Source organism: Rana temporaria, chromosome 4 (genome assembly GCF_905171775.1).
Source record: "Rana temporaria chromosome 4, aRanTem1.1, whole genome shotgun sequence".
Taxonomy (NCBI): domain Eukaryota; kingdom Metazoa; phylum Chordata; class Amphibia; order Anura; family Ranidae; genus Rana; species Rana temporaria.
In genome coordinates, this window is record NC_053492.1 from 418,519,094 (window position 1) to 418,542,845 (window position 23,752).

The 23,752-nt window shown below is 45.4% G+C and overlaps 1 protein-coding gene across 2 annotated transcripts in view; it reads right to left on the reverse strand.

The window, feature by feature from the left end:
• The window catches only part of LOC120937818 (calpain-13-like), a 93,041-nt gene that overhangs the window by 65,176 nt on the left and 4,113 nt on the right, over positions 1-23,752 (reverse strand). For both annotated transcript variants that reach the window (XM_040351315.1, XM_040351316.1), the window contains exons 2-7: positions 13,680-13,917; positions 12,512-12,584; positions 6,027-6,145; positions 5,103-5,236; positions 2,298-2,478; positions 2,000-2,041 (exon numbers count right to left, since the gene is read on the reverse strand). In XM_040351315.1, coding sequence (XP_040207249.1) covers positions 2,000-2,041; positions 2,298-2,478; positions 5,103-5,236; positions 6,027-6,145; positions 12,512-12,584; positions 13,680-13,910 — 780 coding nt within the window. In that variant the 5' untranslated portion in view covers positions 13,911-13,917. The remainder of the gene's footprint in view (positions 1-1,999; positions 2,042-2,297; positions 2,479-5,102; positions 5,237-6,026; positions 6,146-12,511; positions 12,585-13,679; positions 13,918-23,752) is intronic.

Genomic DNA, 23,752 nt, shown 5'->3' on the forward strand with positions numbered 1-23,752 from the left:
AGACACTTTCACTCCCTTCCAGGCCAATTTCAGCTTTCAGCGCTGTCACACTTTTATTAACAATTACTCAGGCATGCAACACTGTTCCCATGTGAACGTTTTATATATATTTTTTTTTTCAACAGATAGAGCTTTCTTTTGGAGGTATTTAATTACTACTGGGTCTTTTATTATTTTTGCTATGAGAATCAAAAAAATACAGAAAATTAAAAAAATAAACATTTCCTAGATTTTGTTATAACATTTGGCAAATAATATATTTTTTTTCATAAAATTAGGATAAAATATATTCTGCAACATTTTTTTTGTATAAAAAATCAGTGCATATTATTTAGTCTGTGTCACAGCTAGAGAGCCTATAAACTATGGTATGGGGAATGGCGGTGATCAGGACACTGGTATAGGGTTTGGCAGTGATCAGGATGCTGGTATGGCAGTGATCAGGATGCTGGTATGAGGTATGGCAGTGATCAGGATGCTGGTATGGCAGTGATCAGGATGCTGGTATGAGGTATGGCAGTGATCAGGATGCTGGTATTAGGTATGGCAGTGATCAGGATGCTGGTATGATGTATGGCAGTGATCAGGATCAGAATGTTGGTATGAGGTATGGCAGTAATCAGCATGCTGGTATGAGGTATGGCGGTGATCAGGATGTTGGAATGAGGTATGGCAGTGATCAGGATCAGGTTGTTGGTATGAGGTATGGCAGTGATCAGGATCAGGATGTTGCTATGAGGTATGGCAGTGATCAGGATCAGGATGTTGGTATGAGGTATGGCGGCGACCAGGATGCTGGTATGCGGTATGGCGGTAATCAAAATGCTGGTATGAGGATCAGGTTGTTGGTATGAGGTATGGCGGTGATCAGGATGCTGGTATGAGGTATGGCGGTGATCAGGTTGCTGGTATGTGGTATGGCGGTGATCAGGATCAGTCAGGATGTTGGTATGTGGTATGGCGGTGATCAGGATCAGGATGTTGGTATGAGGTATGGTGGTGATCGGGATGCTGGTATGAGGTATGGCGGTGATCAGGATGCTGGTATGTGGTATTGCGGTGATCAGGATCAGGTTGTTGGTATGAGGTATGGCGGTGATCAGGATGTTGGTATGAGGTATGGTGGTGATCAGGATGCTGGTATGTGGTATGGCAGTGATCAAGATCAGGATGCTGATATGAGGTATGGCGGTGATCAGGATGCTGGTATGTGGTATTGCGGTGATCAGGATCAGGTTGTTGGTATGAGGTATGGCGGTGATCAGGATGCTGGTATGAGGTATGGCGGTGATCAGGATGCTGGTATGTGGTATGGCGGTGATCAAGATCAGGATGCTGGTAAGAGGTATGGTGGTGATCAGGATGCTGGTATAAGGTATGGCGGTGATCAAGATCAGGGTGCTGGTATGAGGTATGGCGGTGATCAGGATGCTGGTATGAGGTATGGCGGTGATCAGGATGCTGGTATGAGGTTTGGTAGTAGATCATGGTGATGTTTCATTAGGTTCAATTGACTGCCGAATGGTGCGTGGGTATGGACTACCTAGCACTGCGCTTTGCTGAAATAAAAAAAAAAACGGAAATACTTTTTTTCAACGCCAACACACCACCACAATGCAGTGGTTTGAACTGGGCATACAATAGATAGTCATTTTGCCTTGTCTTGTGGTGGGACTGCACTGGAGTAGCTGCCCAACGCAGTCCCACCGCACCTGATATGAATGGATCCTTCCTCTTGATATCTTCTCTGGCACATCCTGCGCCTCTGCAGAGCCTCCCCATAAACCTAATTGAGGCCATAAGCATGCTGAACAAATCTTTTAGACTCTCACATCAGTTCTCCTGGTTTTCATACCATTGGAGGTTCAAATATACAATAATCTATTATGTCATAACTATCTAGCATCTACAAAACAAGAATCTCATAGGATACTCTTTGTACCAGTATCCACTGTAAAGAAATCGGAAGAATTCGAGGATAAAGACAAACAGATCTCACCACCACTGGCACACTCATACTTCGATTCCTCGGTGTTCCCTCCTGTTAATCAAAAGATTAAAGTGAGACTTAGAGGAGGACAATATCACTCATTTGGCATAGGCTTTGATTTAACAGCCTTAGAAGAATTATGTCTTGGTGCTCAAACTGATGTGCGTGAAATTTTAGCAGCCAAAGTGAACCAATTAACATATTCAATAAAGAACTCTAATTGATTCTAATTATAGGAAGACTAATTAACAAATGGTTCCTCTGTATATCATCATAACCTAGTAGCGCATTATTATCACAGCAGTACCTGTTGGCTATGGACACAGGCCATCAATGTGTCTGGACTCGCATTGTTGACCATGTGCCAGAGGTAATTCCTCTGGAATTGTTCATTCTTAAGGTCAAATGTCATAGTTATGCCACCAGTCAGGTTCACAAAGGCTTCTTCAGGAAACCCCCAGTGCAAGTTTTGGTATGAACCCAAAAGTCTGAAATACAAAAGAAACAAAAAATTCTTGTTTTGATATAAGCCAATTGGCCTTGAATGTTTGCCATCTTCTGGTTATTACTTAGTACTGCAGCTCAGTTCCCTGCTGCTCACACCATCCATACAAGCAACTTTAAAGGGAAGTTTAAACTTCAAACCTGGATCAAAACTCACAATTAAGGCCCCTTTCACACACATATGTCCGTTTTGATGAACCTTGCTTGCTCAGCAGGGATCGATCCGTTGATCCCTGCTGAGCTCTCCCCTTTGGGGAATCGGATGAAAATGGATCCGCCTGTTCGTTTTCATCTGGTCCGATCTGCCAGACAGATGGAAAATAGGGTCTCCATCCGTCCGTATTTTTTTTTAACAGATGCAGTTTATATTGTATAGATTAACAGAACAAAATGAAACAATACAGAAACACAAGATGGTACAGAATAAGTACAGATTACATTTTCAAAACCCTAGTAGGTGACGGGGGCTTTGACCACAATAGGTATAAAGTAATATCATACACAACATATAAAAAGCTCATGAATAAAAAAGGAACATTTTAGAACAGATATTTCCCCTTATAGGGGAAAACATAGGAGAAGGGGGGGGGGAGGGAAGAGGAGGGGAAGGCTACACCCAGTAGTCACAGAGTCGGTATTCTTGCCTAATACCAGTTACCCCAAAAGTTAGAAAACTTTTTCGGGCAGTTCCAACCCATATACATCAGTTTATAAAGGGGCAGCACCTGGTTCACCAGCTCTATCCACTGCTTGACCATGGGGGCCACAGGTGTCTTCCATTTAAGTAGGATCCGTTTCCGTGCATAGAACATTGCATAGAAGAAGAAGCAGCGCAAATGAAAGGAAGCCTCCTGACAGTAAGAAAGCTGGATCCCCACGCCAATAAGATTGGAGGGCAAGACAGTACCAAACCATGTGTATAAATGTGCCAACCTCCTTTCCACACCTAGAACAATGTTGGTCAACCCCCGAAAATATAATGGATAATCTTTGCAGGGTATAGTACGCCCTATGTAAGAATTTCAATTGATTAAATCTATCCCTAGCTGAGAAAAGCATATGAATAAATTGTGGTATATCCTACTCCCAATCCTCATACCTGGGATATCAGCTTGCCACTTCTGGCACAGTTGGGTCATCTTGGTGGCTTTGTGCCCTGATATTCAAAGGTAGATAGAGAGGATCCTATCCACATTTTTAGAGATCAAGAGGCGCTCAACTAAGTGTGATTCCAGTGTAATTGTATTGGGGAATTGTGCCCTGACTGTGTGGCGCAACTGCATATAACGAAAGAACATTTGGTTAAAACCGTGTTCAAAGAGGGATGGGGCACTTTCAATTTTTTTCTTTTTTTTTTTTTTACACTGCCCCTTTATTCATTTTTATGACCGGAAAGCAGAGGGGGGAGGACACCTCTTCTGCCATCTATATAAGTGATTTTGCGGCAAATCTAAAAGCTGGCCGCCTAAGAGAAAAAATGATTCCAAGGTTTTGGCAGCTCATTGCTGCCATAACAATGATATTTAATGTCAAAATCATGATGTATATTCCCAGTTAGGCAGTTGGAAAGTGGCTATTCAAAGCTAAAAGGGTTTAGCTATGTATTGCTCAAACTGTAAGGGGTTCGCTGAGTAGTCCCAAGGTTCTTTTCATAAACTAAAGCATTAGTATCTAAACAGTCTCAGTCTCTCTTCTGGCTCAGTGAACAGTCTAGGGGTATCTTTTCTTAAAGCTTTACTAAAGTTCAACTAGGAAAGTTGTTGGATACTTCAATGGCACAAGAAAACAGACACGTCTCAAGCTGTTTTTAAGCTTCTTAGCACAGTCCTTGCAGCAGAAACTAGGGAACTGAGCTACACTGGTACACCATAGGAAATGTCCACATTTTGTGCAAGAGCTGACACTCACTCAGGAGGGATAGTAGCAGCACATAGACAAAAGGATCTATCACACAGGTCTGTACTCACAAATGTCCCCGGATACTTGGATGACTCCTTCCAATATTAGCCAGACATTACTCCTGTGAAATCTGCAGACCAGATCCTTAATGGAATCCCCCATCAGTTTCAGCAAAGTTCAGAATGATAGGCCCCCCCAGTTCTAACACAGTTTGGACCTCTATGAACAAGTGTAGAAACACAGCTGGACTGCCCAGAAGGGCGATAGCCCTTCAGGCTGGGGACTTCTCCTCCTGCAAAATAATCTGCTGTTCAAAGCCTCAGACTATTTATGCACTCACTAGCCACCTAATGGGCACACTCCACCAGGGATTGGCTGGGATCATCACATAAATATTCAGGCTTCTTATTTGACTCTTCCAGTCCACTACACTCTAGAACCCTCCAGGATGCAGGGGGCAGCAGTCAAATATGCAACCAGTGAGACACAGTACAACCCAAAATAATAACAAGCTACTCAACTGATTACAGAACGAAATTTAGCTAACCTAACTAGCAGCCTACCTAGGAGGAAGATACAGATACAGATATACTTTAGGACATGTTATAGAACTCAGCCTATCTTGATAATGTTAACTGCTTAGCTAAAACAAAGAGACCAAGCAATCTAACTTTGTCTTAAATGTAATCAAAAATACAAAAACAATTACTTTGCATAGGCTTTTTCCAAGAGACAAGGCCAGAATTCATTGGCAGAGGATGGTCGAACGTATAGTAGCTCTCCATTACAAAATGGCAGCAGATCGTCTATGACTATGTCCACCCACTCTCCAAAATGCCACAACTAAGAAAAAAAAAAGAATTATTATTATATTAACAAATAAAATCTTAAAGCCTAGCACTGGGCAAATATAAAATGTTCCCAGTTGGGCTGTGCCCGCACTGCACGAGTAAACTGATAGTTTTGTTTAGGGGTGAGGAGAAAGCTTTTACGCTCCTGATCCTTTGTTTCACCGGAAAACGGTGCTTCCCCACGGTCCATCGGTGGACTGTTCCTGGCCTATGGAGCCTGCTCTGGGCTTGGTGACCTCAGGAACAGCTCAAGACTGATAGAGTGCAGAGGTTCTCAGACTGGCCTTGTGCTGGGAGGAGGATTAGATAAGTATATTTCCTTTCTCTTTTCTCCTAGACACAAAAATTAGTGGTTAACCCATGTTAACCCCCACTGCATGGGAAAACTTTTTTTGCCGGGAAATGGCAAAAACTAATATAAACCCTACAATCTCATATAAGTTTTAACATGTAATCAGAATTACAAAAGTTGTTTTCAATCTTTTTAAATCAACAACTTTCATAAAAATAATATCTGGCGACCCAGACATCAATGTCCTTGTCCAGGCACTTTCTGATAGAGGGTGAAAACACTCTGTCCCTGTCTCCTAATTCTCCTCCTGGGTTGTCACCCTGTCACAAGGGTGAAGACAAATTTATTTTAAAAAAAAAAGTCAGTATCTACATTATTTTCTAGATCTTTTAATCAATGTGGCTGCTATGACTGATGCAATTTAAAAATCTTTCCTCAATCTGTTGCACATAAGATCCCTAGATTCAAATATTCAAATTTTGTGCCTTACCCTGAAATGAAAGAGCCCAGCATAATTTGCATCATACTCTTGATCTGTTGGCATGATGTTCTCCAGTAAGTTTCGTCTCAATGTGAGAGCCCCCATTGCACAGAGGAACCAACAGTTGCCTGTAAATCATCGGTACAGAGTAGTTATTCATGTTAAATGCACAGTAGTCCTAAATTTAGATACAATTAGGTAGATTCAGGTACATTGGACTAACTTTAGGGCGGCGTAGCCTAGCCTGTTTAGGCTACACCGCCGTAAATTAGCTAGGCTAGTAGTGATTTTCAATCTACTTACCTGCTAATCTACAGCGGCGTAGCCTCAAACGAGCGGGCGTAAGGGCGCCTAATTCAAATGACTTGGAGGGGGGCGTGTTGTATGGAAATGAGGCTTGACCTCACGTTTTTGACGTTTTTTGTCACTGCGCATGCGCCGGGCGACTACATTTTACAGTGCGCATTGCGGGTAAGTACGCCGTACGGGCCTATTGATTTTGACGTGGACGTAAACGACGTAACTCCCGATTCGCGGACGACTTACGCAAACGACGTAAGTCGCGGCGGGAACGGCGGCCATATTTTAACATTGTTATTCCACCTCATAGGTGGAATAACTTTAGGCCGCCTAAGGCCTTACGGAAACGACGTAATTCGACTGCTTACTTTGCAGATAGCTAAAGTAGACACAAACACTTGGGGATCTTATTTTTTTTTATTAATTGTTTCAATTGTATGTACTATAATAAAATTAGAAAATATGTGAATGTAAAAAAAATATAAATTTTTTAAGAGCAATGTGGTCATTATCTTTTTCCTAACCAAAACATTGAGCCTATGACCTCCTTTGCAGCAAATCTTTTCTTTTCAGGGTGGGATTAGTACCCCATGGCCACCCCCCAGCCTGGAGGACATAGGCACCCCCTTTTTGCCTGTGTCATCTACAAAGACCTTCTTGTCATGAGTGGCCCTACTGATAGCCATGCTATATCTGTATTTCTCTTTATTATTATAATATTATTTATTATTTTTCCATGCAAGAGCCAACATTGCTTTACTGTTGTGATTTTTCAGAGACCTTTTTCACACAACTTCCTCCTATGGAGGTCATGGGGGAAGTAGGCTGAGTTAATTGGTCCAGCTTCTCCTATTTGATTCCAAAGTGTTTCCTGATCATTTGGGAGATATAATCCCACTGCTGTATCCCGGGTCTGCTGCAGAATAATACAGCCATCCTTGATTTGATCAAATTAATTGTTTTGGTAAATCTCTTTTATTGCCTATTTATTACATCTGAAATGCTAATGTATTACTCACAAAAACCTAATGTTAAAGTATACAATATACCAGGGGTCAGCAACCTTTTTCCACTTAAGGGCCAGATTCAATGTATATGAATGCACGGAAGGCCACGTTCACCTGCTAAATAAATTAAGATAATTATCTGAACCCCTTTATATTACACAGCTCCCCCACTTCTGGACCCTTTTACATTACACCTCTGGACCCCTTTCCACGACACAGCCCCCCCCTGCATTTTACACAGGCCCCCTGCACATCACAGCCCCCCTACCCAGCCCCCTTGCATATTACACAGCCCCCTTGCATATTATACAGCCCCTCACATGTTATGCTTTAAAATTGCGCACACTCGTGGAATAGCTAAAGAACGACGGTACTTAAAAATCTCCACAAGCGGCGGTTTACAAATGTCTACAAGTTACAGAGGAGGTCTTGTGCTAGAATTATTGCTCACGCGCTAACATTTGTGGCGATACCTCACATGTGTGGTTTGAACACTGTTTACATTTGCGGTTGCAAATTACATATGCGTTTGCTTCTGCGCGTGAGCATGGAGGGATGGGGTGCTTTAAAAAAAATTGTTTCTTTCTTTTTTTTTCACTGTCCCTTTAAAAAAAAAAATCTAATCACTTTTATTGCTGTAACAAGGAATATAAACATCCCTTGTGACAGAAATAGGCACGTGGCGGCTGGTGCTCAACATTTTTGGGGGGGCGCAAACGAAAAAAAAACAAACAAAAAAAACAATTGCAGCCTCACTGTGCCCATCAAATGCAGCCACTGGGCCCATCAAATGCAGCCACTGTGCCATCAATTGTCACCACTGTGCCATGCCATCAAACGCAGTCACTGTGCCATGCCATCAAACGCAGCCACTGTGCCATCAATTGTCACCACTGTGCCATGCCATCAAATGCAGCCACTGTGCCCTTTAATTGTCGCCACTGTGCCAATTGATGCCACTGTGCTCTTTAATTGTAGCCACTGTGCCCATTGTCGCCACTGTGCCAATTGATGCCACTGTCACTGTGCCAAATGTCGCCACTGTGCCAATTGATGCCACTGCCACTGTGCCCATTGTCGCCACTGTGCCCATTGTCGCCACTGTCACTGTGCCAATTGTCGCCGCTGTGCCCTGTAAATTGCCCCTCCCCCTGCCTGCCACTTACCTTACCTTACCACTTGTCGCCGTAACTTTGGGCGCAAGTTCTTTGTGAATACGGGACCTGCCTCACTAAGTTACGGTGGCGTAGTGTATCTGAGATACGCTACGCCCGCCTATAGATAGGCGCGTCTACGAGAATCTGGGCCAATATTTTTTACTTTTTGTTATAATATGCCTTTTAAAAAAAAAATCGCAATAAACGTATATTGATTGGTTTGCGCAAAAGTTATAGGGGCAAATCCACAAAAGAGATACTCCGGCGTAAGCCGTCGTATCTCTGGTTCTAACTTTGGAACTGATCCTCAGAAGCAGTTTTCCTAAGTTAGGCAGAAGATCCGACATCTGTAAGGGACTTACACTGCCGGATCTTAGGATGCAGTACCGCATCCGCCACTGGGGGCATTTCGAGTCGAAATGCCTCTGTTAGTATGCAAATTAGCACTTAGGGCGATCCTCAAAGCTTTTGTACCTAGTTTTTTCGCCGTAAGTGTTAGTTTGCCTGGTGTAAAACTAGGGCTGCTTTTACAAGGTGTAAAGTTAGTCACACCTTGTAAAGGCCCATTCAAGCGACGGCATTTGGTATGCATTCCCGAGGGAGAACTCCATGCCAATTTTCAATGAAAAAAACGGCATGGGTTCCCCCTCAGGAGCATACCAGGCCCTTAGGTCTGTTATGGGTTGTAAGGAGACCCCCCTCCGCCGCAAAATTGACGTAGGGGGTCCCCCTACAATCCATACCAGACCCGTATCCAAAGCACGCTACCCGGCCAGCCAGGAAGGGAGTGGGGACGAGCGAGCGCCCCCCCCCCTCCTGAGCCGTGCCAGGCCGCATGCCCTCAACATGGGGGGGTTGGGTGCTCTGGGGCAGGGGGGCGCACTGCGGGCCCCCCCACCCCAGAGCACCCTGTCCCCATGTTGATGAGGACAGGACCTCTTCCCGACAACCCTTGCCATTGGTTGTCGGGGTCTGCGGGCGGAGGCTTATCGGAATCTGGGAGTCCCCTTTAATAAGGGGGCCCCCAGATACCGGCCCCCCACCCTAAGTGAATGGATATGGGGTACATCGTACCCCTATCCATTCACCTGTAGGCAAAAAGTAAAAGTTAATAAACACACAACACAAGGCTTTTTAAAATATTTTATTATTCTGCTCCGGACGCCCCCCCTGTCTTCGTTATTAGCTCAATTACCAGGGGGGGCTTCTTCTTCCGCTCTCCGGGGGTCTTCTCCGCTCTCCGGGGGTGTTCCGCTCTCCGGGGGGGGCTTCTCCGGACTCCGGGGGGCTTCTTCCATCTTCTCCCCTCTTCCGCTCTTGACTCGGCGAACCCCGGTTCTTCTGCAGCTCTCCGGTGCCTTCTTCTTCAGCGCTGGCTGCCTGCTATGTTTGTGTGTTAGCTCGATTTCAAACAGGCAGCCGGCGCGGTCTTCTGTGACGTCAGGGTCTTCTGGTCTTCTGTTCTTCCTATGTTGCCTCGTCGCCTGTTGTCGCTGTAATGATGGAAGCGCGCCTTGCATCACATTTATATAGGCATCGCCGTCCCATCATGCTCCGGCAGGTACCCACGTGGTGGGTGCCTACCCACGTGCACCCACCACGTGGGTACCTACCGGAGCATGATGGGACGGTGATGCCTATATAAATGTGATGCAAGGCGCGCTTCCATCATTACAGCGACAACAGGCGACGAGGCAACATAGGAAGAACAGAAGACCCTGACGTCACAGAAGACCGCGCCGGCTGCCTGTTTGAAATCGAGCTAACACACAAACATAGCAGGCAGCCAGCGCTGAAGAAGAAGGCACCGGAGAGCTGCAGAAGAACCGGGGTTCGCCGAGTCAAGAGCGGAAGAGGGGAGAAGATGGAAGAAGCCCCCCGGAGTCCGGAGAAGCCCCCCCCGGAGAGCGGAACACCCCCGGAGAGCGGAGAAGACCCCCGGAGAGCGGAAGAAGAAGCCCCCCCTGGTAATTGAGCTAATAACGAAGACAGGGGGGGCGTCCGGAGCAGAATAATAAAATATTTTAAAAAGCCTTGTGTTGTGTGTTTATTAACTTTTACTTTTTGCCTACAGGTGAATGGATAGGGGTACGATGTACCCCATATCCATTCACTTAGGGTGGGGGGCCGGTATCTGGGGGCCCCCTTATTAAAGGGGACTCCCAGATTCCGATAAGCCTCCGCCCGCAGACCCCGACAACCAATGGCAAGGGTTGTCGGGAAGAGGTCCTGTCCTCATCAACATGGGGACAGGGTGCTCTGGGGTGGGGGGGCCCGCAGTGCGCCCCCCTGCCCCAGAGCACCCAACCCCCCCATGTTGAGGGCATGCGGCCTGGCACGGCTCAGGAGGGGGGGGGGCGCTCGCTCGTCCCCACTCCCTTCCTGGCTGGCCGGGTAGCGTGCTTTGGATACGGGTCTGGTATGGATTGTAGGGGGACCCCCTACGTCAATTTTGCGGCGGAGGGGGGTCTCCTTACAACCCATAACAGACCTAAGGGCCTGGTATGCTCCTGGGGGGGAACCCATGCCGTTTTTTTCATTGAAAATTGGCATGGAGTTCTCCCTCAGGAATGCATGCCGAGCGACGCTGTCATTTTTTTTTATAATTATTTGTTTTCCCGGCGCGTCTTTTTTTCACCCGTCGTAACTTTAGTGTCCCGTCGCAATCCACAAAGCCGCCCGGCGTCAATTACGTTCGCGCGATGCACGTCGGGAAAATGACGTCACACGCATGCGCAGTACGGCCGGCGCGGGAGCGCGCCTCATTTAAATTGTAAACGCCCCCCGGAGAGGAGGAACGCCTTACGACGGCGGCACTTAACTTACACTGCTTGAAATTTTTACGTAAGTGCTTTGAGGATCAGGCACTTAGGTAAAAACTTTAAGTCAGTGTAACTTAACTGCTGAAAGTTAAGTTACGCCGCCTGGCTGAGGATTTGGCCCATAGTGCCTACAAAATAGGGGATAGATTTATGTTTTTTTTTACTAGTAATGGCGGCGATCTGCGTTTTTTTTGTCAGGCCTGCGATATCGCGGCGGACATATCGGACACTTTTGACACTATTTTGGGACCATTCACATGTATACAGCGATCAGTGCTATAAAAATGCATTGATTACTGTATAAATGTGACTGGCAGGGAAGGGGTTAACACTAGGGGGTAAGGAAGGGGTTAAATGTATTCCCTGGGTGCGATTCTTACTATGTGTGGAGGGGACTGACTGGGGGAGGTGACCGATGCTGTGTCCCTATGTACAAGGGACACAGCGTCGGTCTCCTCTCTCCCTGACAGAACGTGGAGCTCTGTGTTTACACACAGAGCTCCACGTCCCTGCTCTGTCACTGACGAGCGCGGGTACCAGGTGGACATCGCGGCCGCCAGGCACGCACATCGGCACCTCAGCGATGTGCCGGGCACAGTTTTCCCCCACTGCGCGCCCCCCAGCGGCGCGCGCGGGGAATGCAAATAAAAGGACGTCCAGGGAAGTCCACCCGGCAGTTGAGAGCCGCGCTGTGGACGTCTGTCGTCTACGGCGTGGGTCTCAAGTGGTTAAGGCTTACCTGTAGGTAAAGTAAATGTCATCTAAACGTGCACCATTTAGGAGATATTTACTGTAGTGGCAGCCGGTGACATTACAGGCACATGTGCAATGTGTTCTGAATGGACGGCATGCAGTCCATTGAGAGAGCTGTGCTGGGGCCGTGACTCCCGTGTACATGTGACGTTATCGTGGCTCAGCTATTCAAATGCTGGAGCAGACAAACCCGGAAGGAAAATGGAGGCCCTTCCAGCGATGACAGTGTGCCACTGGAGGGCTTCAATTTTAGGTAAGTCTTTCATAATGTGCTACTATGCGATGTATGCTAGCACATTATGCTCTTAACTTAGAGGGGAAGATTTTATTTTATTTTTTTCGGTTTACTACTGCTTTAACCTCAAATCCTATCACAAATATTCATAACAATAATATTAATAATATAATATTCATAACAACAAGTAACAATCTCTACAGCCAAGGTTCATCCTTACCTAGTGTCTTACTCTGTAAAATATCAAATAAGCTTGTGCCATCAACTATCAGATGTGGCCTTTTACTGTGTTCCTATGCAAAAAGAATACAATATTTGAAATGGTTGGTTAAGAGGTTTTTTTTTTGGTTGTTTTTTTAATGCATGAATTAAGAGCAACAACCAAACTTAGAAGAATCAGTACAGTTGAAGTTGATATGTTAGTTTATGCTTGCCTCTCTGAGTTACGTCGGCGTAGCGCATATGAGATGAACAATGCCGGCATAAAGTCACACAAGTCTATAGGAAGAACCACCCCAAAAAGCAACTAGGAGAAAACCTAATAAGTAAAATATAAAATATGGGAACTGACACATATCAGCAAAAGTTGGCCCTGCTTGTGCTCTCCAGCCCCCCCCCCGTGGTCCCCGCCCCCTCAGTGCTCTGCACCCCCCCCCCCAGTGCTCTCCAGCCCCTCTGTGCTCTCCACCCCTACTGTGCTCTTCGCCTCCCATGTTCTCTGCCCCTGCTTGTGCTCTCCAGCCCCCCCATGTACTCTCCGGCTCAATGCTCTTCACTCCATGTGCTCTCTGGCCCCCTTAGTGCTCTCCACACTCCCCCGTGTTCTCCACCCCCCCACATTCTCCGCCCCCCCATCCTCTCTGTGCCTCACAGTAAATTAGCCATGGGCTGCTCAGTCTAAAATGCCCAGGGCCTAATTTTTGTTCGAGTCCGGGCTTGACAGGACCCTTTTCACACAGCAGCCACCCCGTCTCCATTGAAAAAAGCCTGTCACACTAACATGTTATGCTATTTGGATGCTGTGTAAAACACATCCAATTAGCATATATGTGAATCCAGCCTTAAATGTCTTTGTATGTTGTAACAATAACAGTACCCTTCAATGGAAACACCTGAACTGGTGGTGTGCCCAAATACTTATGATCATTAAGTGTACATCAATGACTTCTTGAAATGAAAATTCTTGCATTTTAATCCAGGTCTTCACTGACCAGGTGAAATATACTAATCATAAGTAGCCCCTTAATTTGATTTGTTGTCTTTTCTGGTAAAGAAATGTGGACAATTAAGGCACAACCTTCAAAAATGGTGGTTGTGGCAGGGTAGGTTACTGCTGCATAGTTTCAGTGAAGCAGCCATATATATATTATGCATTGTAATATACATACTATAATTTCTTTTGGTCTTCTCCACTCTATGTTCCTTGTGTTGAGATCAAGCTCTTTTCCAGATCCAATGCTGTTAAGGTTAGCAGAAAAGGCTTCGTCAACAAACAGAGTTCCCGTCTTCAGATGCCAATCTCTCAAGGAATAAAAGTCCTGATTGAACAACTTGCGTGGATTATCCAGAGTGCCATTCCTGACCGGGATCCTTGGCTGAAGACCAGATATAGAGTTCATAGCAACACTGACAAAAATAAATATAGTGTATCAGTCTTATATATGAGTTCTGCTGTCAATAAAAATATTACCCATGAAGATTCATAAAGAGATATTAGAGTGAGATGGGGTACCACTCTCTAATAATCATATCACACCATGTAGACATATCTACCGTCTATTACTATCTTTTCATACTCACTGGAGTGGATTTACTATAGGCAGAAAGGTTTTTCACTTTGCAAGGGAATTTGCAATTTGCAAGGCCATTTGCCCATAGCTTAGTGAATGTGGGGAAGCTGTTCTGACTTCTATCATCCAAAAATGTGCAAGCAAAAATATGGTTCTTTTTATTTTCCTTGCACATGATTGTGTTTTTTTTTTAAAAAGTGAATTTTAGCCTCATTCACTAAGCTGGGGGAAAGTCCTTGTGCAAAGTGAACATTCTATTTGCTTTTAGTAAGTCAACCCTATTGCATGCAGAAGGGTAGAGAACCTCTCTTGCTCTTTTGTTACCTTTTTCTCTTGCTATCTCTTCTGTTTCCCATTCCCGTTTCATGCGATTAAATACAGATATTTTTTATTAGTTGGGCCTAATACATTTTAACATTATCCAGTGGTTGTGGTTTCTTGTTGGCCTGGGGGTAGTGAAGGTGGTCTCTAGTGAAGGTGGCCCACAGGTTTGGGTTCAGGTAGATAACTTTTAAGAGGATACTGATGAAATGGTAGTTGTGGATATTTGGAGCTGTTGATGAGGAAGAAGGGGGTGTAGGAGGATGGTCTTCATCCTGGCATAACCTGACTATATGAAGTGCTGGTTAAGGGGGCAATAAGGGTCACAAAATAAGAGGTCCAATATATTAACAACATTCTATCACGTAAATAATTGAGTTCCTCCACCTTCAGAGGCGGCTCTAGGCTTTGTGAGGCCTTAGGCAAAGCTTGACATGGGGCCCCACTCACACCCATGATGGGAAATATAATTTAAGGACAAGAGCCTCTTCCCCACAACCCTGGCCGATGGTTGTGGGGGTCTGCAGGCAGGGGGCTTACCGGAATCAGGAAGCCCCCTTTAACAATCGTAGCCCCCAGATCCTGCTCTTTATTAACTAAGGGGCGGGGGCCACTCAGTGATTTAACCCGGGGAACCCGCCCTTTGTGACATCATTGACTGAGGGCATGCTGGGTCATTGATGTCACAAGGGGTGGTGTCACCAATATATTCACTGGTTGTTAGGGATGCTGGCGGCCCCGCTCCTGAGTCAGGGCTCTTAATGATTCCTGAGCACAGAAGCGTTAAGGTCCCCTGTCCCTCAAAACTGGGGTAATGCATTGGGTAAGTTAGGCGGCCTCGAGGCCCCTGTGAGTGTGAGGCCTTAGGCGACCGCCTAATTTGCCTAATTAAAGAGCCGCCTCTGTCCACCTTGATATAAGTGCTGCAACATTGCTTTAGCCTTAAAGAGTATATAAATCCTATCAGTGAACTTCTTTTATTTCCTCCCTGGTCTGATAAATATGGCACTGAAAGAAATCTATTCAGACAATAACTTCCTGTGCTTTCTGCCTGTGCTGCACTGTTATCAGTTAAATGGTTCCACATTATCCCTGAGGAGTACAGAACCCTTCTCCTGTATGCTATGGCATAGGTGTGCACTACCAAAACTCAAACACGCATGCGTGTGTATGCATGTGTATATATATTGACAGCATCAGTAGAGTAATAGACTGTCAGTAGGGCAGAGATTGGTCAGTAGGGCAGTGGACGGTGTCAGTAGTTTTTATTTTTTAATATTTTTCCCAATTTTATTTTTTTTTATTTATTTTTTAAGGAGCTCGATAGGGGGCATGGTGAAATATAAGGGGTCTAAACAGGGGGGGAATCGACACCACACAGGGTGATTAGGGTGTGCCCAGGCACATCTGGCACACCCTGTGCGCACACCTATGTGCTATAGGCTGGCGCAGGGATTCTAAAGAACAAAGCGGTAGGTTTATGTAGTCCTGTCCTTTTTCAGTAGTCCTGATATAGTACAGTGAGTGAAAGTTGTCACTGTAATCTAAAACACCATGCCAGTATAATTCCGAACAATAGTCAGTGACATACTAACAGTATGACTATTACTGGGCATTAAAAATCCATAAAAGCTCCTAATCCTTCAGAAGTAATTGATAGAGTAAATACTATTTGAGAAGAAAGTTGGTTCTCTAGGGCAGGAACAGTGTTACAGGCAGGATATCCAGCTAAAAATAAAGGTAAAACAGCTTAAAAATTTAAATGATTGCAGCCACCATATGTAAGGACTGGTAAGCTACAATATATTACATTTTTTTCAGGAGACAACGGTGCAGGTGCACTCAGAATGACGGTTTTCTTAATGGCTAATGCCGGCTTTGCCGACTCCCGAGTGCATATGAGGAGTGACGTCTTCGCCGCTCCGGCCAATCACAGTGCCACAGCGGCAATACTCGGAAGTAACCTTCCGGAGAGATGTCTGCGGCTAGAGACGAGGACGGCTTCGGGGGCTTTGATCTAAGGTAAGTAATTCATAATGAGCTAGTATGCTAGTCATACTACCTCATTATGCCTTTGTCTTGCAGTTTTTTTTGGGGGGGTTTACAACCGTTTTAAAGTAATATTAAAGTCCCTTTTTTTTATTTAAAATGACAAACATGTTATACTTATTTGCTCTGCGCTTCTGGCCCCTCCCTCCTGCCAGGCGCCCCCAGAGCAAGCAGCTTGCTATGGGGGCACCCAAGCAGGCACAATCCCGGCCCGCGGCTCTGTGTCTCCATTCACACAGGGAGCTACGACTTGGCCCTGCCCCCTCTGTCTCCTGATTGGCTCACTGGCTGTGATTGACCAAAAGCCAATCAGGAGTGCAAGTCCCCAGGGAGACAAGGCTTTTGTGGACATCGTTGGATCGAGAGGGGACTCAGGTAAGTATTGGGGGGGGGCTAGGGGGCTGCTGCACACAGAAGGTTCTTTACCTTCATGCATAGAATGCATAGTATGCATAAAGGTAAAAAAAATCCTTGTGCCTTTACAACCACTTTAAAAGGAAGTTGAGTACAAAAAAAAAAAAAAAATCTCTCTCTTTCTCCTTCCCCAACAGCTTTATCATTCAAAACAAACAACTCCAAAAACTTGTGAAATCGACTTCTGTAGTATATAACAAGGAAGCTTCTTTATATACTACAACGTTTTTGCTGTTTTCAGACACCAAAGCCTCCCTTCAGGGCATACTACTTAGTGCTGAACCGATGGCATTCTTTTCTGAAAACTCGCTAAACAGGAAGAGTCATGATCATTGACTATCTGCTATATAAACCACAATATTTCATCTTCCTATTCCAGTGATGTTAAATATTTCTGCAAACGACAAAAGGACATAAAACAACAGCTACAATAATTATTATGATTTAAAAAATAAAACTTGCAGATCTTAATTTTGGATTTCTTGTTGTTAGCTTTGTTAGCAGTAAATCAGGTGCAATCAAACTTTCATTCTTATCAAACCTTGTATGATAACATCCACGATGAAGTTAAAGCGGAGCTCCACCCTAAAGTGGAACTCCCGCTGATCGGAACCCTCCCCCCTCCGGTGTCAGATTTGACACCTTTCAGGGGGGTGCAGATACCTGTCTAAAGACAGGTATTTGCACCCACTTCTGGCCACACAGTCTCGGGCAGACTGCGGGCATGACATCCCCCCCTCCCTGTTGTGTTCTGGGAACACTCGGCTCCCAGTACACAGCGGGAGCTAATCGTCAGGCGTAGCGCGACTCGCGCATGCGCCGTAGGGAACCGGGCAGTGAAGCCGGGGCGCTTCACTTCCTGGTTCCCTCACCGAGGATGGCGGGGGGGGGGGCAGCAGAGTGACAAGCGATCGCTCGTCCTCTGCTGCGGATGGCGATGGACTCCAGGACAGGTAAGTGTCCTAATATTAAAAGTCAGCAGCTGCAGTATTTGTAGCTGCTGGCTTTTAATTTTTTTTTTTCAGCGGGGCTCCGCTTTAATGTGCAGTATTTTTGTATAGGTTTCTTTCTTTGTTTAATTATTATGTTCAGTACTTGAAATAAATGGAAAAAAACGTATTTCATTTTATACTAAGATATATATAAATAATAACATATTTACCATGCGCATAATATTGCATATGAAAATATAATATAAAATACGGATTTTACAAACTGTTCGTAAATTTACTGAAAGTTGGCAATCCTCCTGCAGTTCCTATACAGCAGAGATCTGACTAGCAGAGGGAGAAACAGCACATGAACCCAATCAGTTACTATTTAAACATTTTTTTTCTTGGGTTTAGATTTGCTTTAATAAGATGTTAAGATGAGTACAAAAATAATCCATCTCTCTTATCTTTAAAAACAAACAGCTCCAAAACAAATTCCCTCACCGAGGATGGTGGCGGGGAAAGCCGAGAAAATGCGCCGGCCGGACGTACGTTCGTGGATCGCCGTAACTAGCTAATTTGCATACTCGACGCGGAATTCGACGGAAACGCCACCTAGCGGCCAGCGGAAAAAATGCACCTAAGATCCGACGGCGTACTAAGACGTACGCCTGTCGGATCGATCCCAGATGCCGTTGTATCTTGTTTTGTAGATACGCCGGCGTAATTCTTTTGTGGATCTGCCCCATAATTTTTATTAACTTAAGATCTAAGATCCTTTTCATGTGTTTACCCAGCTAATTCTAACTACTCAGCTGTTTACAGAGTGCAATAGCTCAAAAAGAATTTACACATGCCTGAAAACTAAGAAAGATTACTCCTCCACTCTTACTAATTCCCTGTCCCCTACAACTATATACAAACTTTAACTTAGGCCCTGTACACACGGTCGGACAAAACCGATGAAAACGGACTGAAGTTCAGTTTCATCGGTCCAAACCGTGTGTGGGCCCCATTGGTCCGTTATCCTTCGGTCGCAAAATTTAGAACTTGCTTTAAAATTGAACCGATGGACGCCTAACCGATCGGTCATAACCGATGGTTAGTACGCAAAAGCATCGGTTCCAAACCCGGGCATGCTCAGAATCAAGTCGACACATGCTTGGAAGCATTGAACTTCATTTTTCTCAGCACGTCGTTGTGTTTTACGTCACCGCGTTGGACTCGATTGGTTTTTGAACTGATGGTGTGTAGGCACATCAGACCATTAGTCAGCTTAATCGGTTAACCGATGAAACGGAACTTCAGTCCGTTTTCATCAGTTTGGACTGATCGTGTATACAGGGCCTAAGAGAGAGAAACATTCTGAAAGCAAACAGCCTCTGCTGTGCTTTCTCATTAGAAAATACCAGTGACATGCCTATAACAAATATTTATTTTAAAATAATTATTTTATGTACATACTTGACAAAAAAATAAATCTTAAAAGTGTTACTAAACCCACAACAGTAAAATCAGTCTGCATATGCAGCATAGCATGCTTTTTATACTCACCGTGGAACTTAAGGTGTCAATCCTCTGTATTGTGTAAAAAGGCTGTTTTATCCTGTTGTCAGAAAAGGGTATTCACCGAGGCCGAGATGCAGAGAGCAGCTCACTCTTGCGACTAAGCGCACGCCGCCCCCTGGCGATGGAACAGAGGGTAGAGGGCACAAAGAGACACAAGCTACCAGTAGGCTGAGCAGGACTTGCGCGTGAAGGTCACAGAAGGCAGGTACAGGAACCGCTAGTGTAGTTGTGCAGCAAGTCCAGAGCAGGCCGAGGGTCAAACGCCCAAAAGGAGGAAAGTCCGAAGGCAAGCAGAGGGTCAAGTCCTGGAGGCAATTCGGGTCACAGGAAAAAAGGTCAGGTGCAGGATGCTGGCAGAAAAGTCCCGGTCACAAGCAGGGGGTCAAACACAGGAGATAGCAGCGAAGTCCAATAAGCAAAGCCAAAGGTCAGGTAAGGAGAGATCAGAGTAGTCCAAAGGCAATCCGGGTCAAAGGAGTAAATCAGGCAGGCAGGAAACAGGAACTTAGAATCACAGGAAGTTGAAGACAAAACATCAATTTGCTTGGAGATTTGCTCAGCTTATATAGGCAGCCAGGATGTCATGTGACACGCTGAATCAGATTGAGGCTGTTTACTTCCTGACAGGCAGCCAGGATGTCATGTCATGTGACACGCTGGACAGATTAAAGCTGTTTATTTCCCTGACACCTGTATGCATAGATCCTCACCCTCTTGCACTGTCTATCTGGGGAAGGCCAGCTAACACAGGCAGGGTAGCTGACCTGCACATGCTCAGTTGTGTCTTTTATCCTGTGCTGGAGAGAACATTTACTTGTTCTCAGAGCTAGCCAGGTCACATGAAATTGACATCACACATGTGGGCGTGTATACAGGCCGTAGTGGAAATCTCCTCCTACCTGAACTCTCATCACTGGAGAAACTGTGCAGTTTATCATGTGATGTGGTATACAGATCATCCAAAAAGGTATGTACTCTCAGTATTTTAATGTACAAAGAAGATTTATAAGCTGTGGGCACTGTGGGGGGTGAACTATTTTCATATTTTCTGGGTTTAGTAACACTTTACGTTTAACCACTTTGCATCCTGGCCAATTCTGACACTTCGCTACATGCATAAATCTACTTTTTTTTGCTTGAAATTAACTTAGAACTCCCAAACATTATATATATATTTTTAGCAGAGACCATAGAGAATAAAATGGCGATCGTTGCAAATTTTTAGGTCACACGGTATTTGCATAGTGGTTTTTCAAATACAATTGTTTTGGAAAAAATACACTTTAATGAATAAAATAAATAAATAAACACAATAGTTACCCCTTTTTTTTTTTTATAATGTGAAAGATGATGTTACGCCAAGTAAAGAGATACCTACAATGGCACACTTGAAATTTCCGTCTGCCCGTGGAATGGCGCCAAACTACAGTGCTTAAAATTCTCCATAGGCTTTGCTTTAAACGTCTTTATAGGTTACCAGTTTAGAGTTACGCAGGAGATCAGGCACTAGAATTATTCCTTCACTGTAACATTTTCAGCGATACCTCACATGTGTGGTGCAATTACCGTTTACATATGCATGCAGGAGTAACGTATGCGTTTACATTTGCGTGTAAGCACGGGGGGATGGGGGTGCTTTAATATTTTTTTATTTATTATTATTAATATTTATTTTATACAAAACTTTATTGTGAGGACATAGTCATCGCTTCCTGTTTCCGGGGTCACAGAGAGAGAGGAACAATGTCAGTTCCTCTCTCTCTGTTCAATGCAGCTGATGCTGCCGGTCGCATTGCTCCCAGACTCTGCGATTGGACGGTAGAGTCTAGGAGATGCTGTGGCGTGAAAGGGGTGGGACCACCTGCAGAAGTGATCGAATCACTTCTGATACAAAAGGTATCGTCAGCTGAAATTATCAATACCGGGATGGTGCCTGTAGTTGCAGGCATCATCCCGGTATAACTACTGTAACCTACGGGCGGCAAATAGTTAACCACTTCCATACCAGGTACTTACGCAGCTTCCCGCCCAAGCCAATTTTCAGCTTTCAGCACTGTCGCACTTTGAATGGCAATTGCGCGGTCATGCTACACTGTACCCAAACAAAATTGGCGTCCTTTTTTCCCCACAAATAGAGCTTTCTTTTGGTGGTATTTGATCACCTCTGCGATTTTTTTTTTTTGCGCAACAACTAAAAAAAGGCTGAAAATTTGGAAAAAAAATTACGTTTTTATTTTTTTCTGTTAATTTTTTTGTAAATAAGTTTTCTCTTTCAATTACGGGCACTGATATGGTGGCACTAATGGGCACCGATGAGATGGCACTGATGGACATCGATGAGGTAGTACTGACGGGCACAGATGAGGTGGCACTGATTGGCGGCGCTGGTATGCGACACTGATGGGCACACATAGGCGGCACTGATGGGCACACATAGGCGGCACTGATGGGCACACATAGGCGGCACTGATGGGCACACATAGGCGGCACTGATGGGCACACATAGGCGGCACTGATGGGCACTCATGGGCGGCACTGGGCACTCATAGGCGGCACAGATGGGCACTCATGGGCGGCACAGATGGGCACTCATGGGTGGCACAGATGGGCACTGCTAGGTGGGCACTGGGCATGGATGGGCACTGTGGGGTGGCACTGATGGACACTGGGGTGGCGCTGATGGACACTGGGGTGGCGCTGATGGACACTGGGGTGGCAGCACTGATTGTTGCCAGTCAGTGCCCATTTGTGGGCACTGACTGGCATCTTTTTTCTTTATGTTTTTTTTTTTATTTTATTTTTAGACTTTTTTTTTTTTTTTAGCTTTTTTTTTTTTTTTGCCCACCCTGGTGCTCCAGGGTGGGCATCCCTGGTGGTCCAGTGTGGCGATCCGAGGGGGGCTGCGCTGATAAACAATCAGCGCTAACCCCCCCTGTCAGGAGAGCCGCCGATCGGCTATCCTCTACTCGCGTCTGTCAGACGCGAGTGAGGAAGAGCCATCGGCGGCTCTTCCTGTTTACATCGTGATCAGCCGTGGTTGGACACGGCTGATCACGTGGTAAAGAGTCTCCGCCGGAGGCTCTTTACCGAGATCGGAGATGCAGGGTGTCAGACTGACACCCCGCATCACCGATCGCCGCGATGCGCGCCCCCACGGGCGCGCGCGGCATGAAATCCTGCAGGACGTTCTAGAACGTCCTGTCAGGATTTCATGACCACTTCCCGGACGTAAATCGGCCATAGGCCGGGCGGGAAGTGGTTAAACATTAAAACTTAAGGCTGAGCTCAAGGCAAAAATAAATATTGATGCAGCTACTCATTTATTAATGCATCATTAAATATATATTTTTTATGTAAACAGTAAGGGGCAGATCCTCGTACCTCTGCGCCGGGCGCAGCGTATCGAAGCTAAACTACGCCGCCGTAACTTTGTTCTTTTTTTTCGAATCCTGAAAGAATTTGCGCCGTAAGTTACGGCGGCGTAGTGTATCTTTGGCGGCGTAATGGCGCGCCATTCAAATCTCTGTGATGGGGGAGTGTTTTATGTTAATACGTCGTGACCCGACGTAAACAACGTTTTTTTTAACTGCGCATGCGCCGTCCGTGGGGGTATCCCAGTGCGCATGCTCGAAATTAACCCGGAACAAGCCAATGCTCACGACGGTGACGTCATTCTACGCAAATCCCTATTCGCGAACGACTTACGCAAACAACGTAAAAAATTCAAAATTGTACACGGGAACGACGGCCATACTTAACATTGAGTACACCTCATAACATCAGCTTTAACTATACGCCGGAAAAAGCCGAACGCAAACGACGTAAAAAAATGCGCCGGCCGGTCCTACGTTCGTGGATTGCCGTAACTAGCTAATTTTCATACTCGACACGGAATTCGACGGAAACGCCACCTAGCGGCCGCAGAAAAATTGCAGCCTAGATCCGACAACGTACGCCTGTCGGATCTAGCCGAGATGCCGTCGTATCTTGTTTTGAGGATACAAAACAAAGATACGACGCGCAAAATTTGAAATTACGCGGCGTATCAAGACATACGCCGGCGTAATACCTTTGTGGATCTGCCCCTAAAGGTACATGAATTTGATTTGGCATAAGCCTCTTAGGCAGGTCATACACGGTTTGAATCTCGGCCTAAGATCGGCATGAACCGGCTGAGATTCAAACTGTGTATGGGCAGGCTAAATGCACCAAGTTGATTGATCGATCAATTTGGATACAACCAGCATGGCGAGTTTTACCTGTGATTATCGCTAATGGCTGCTATAGCCGCTAGCATAAATCACTGTCTTCTCCCGAAGGGTACGGCTTTCCCCGTTCCCCTGCTGGGAGAAGACAATGGCTCGGCAGGAGGGTTTCCCCTGTCAA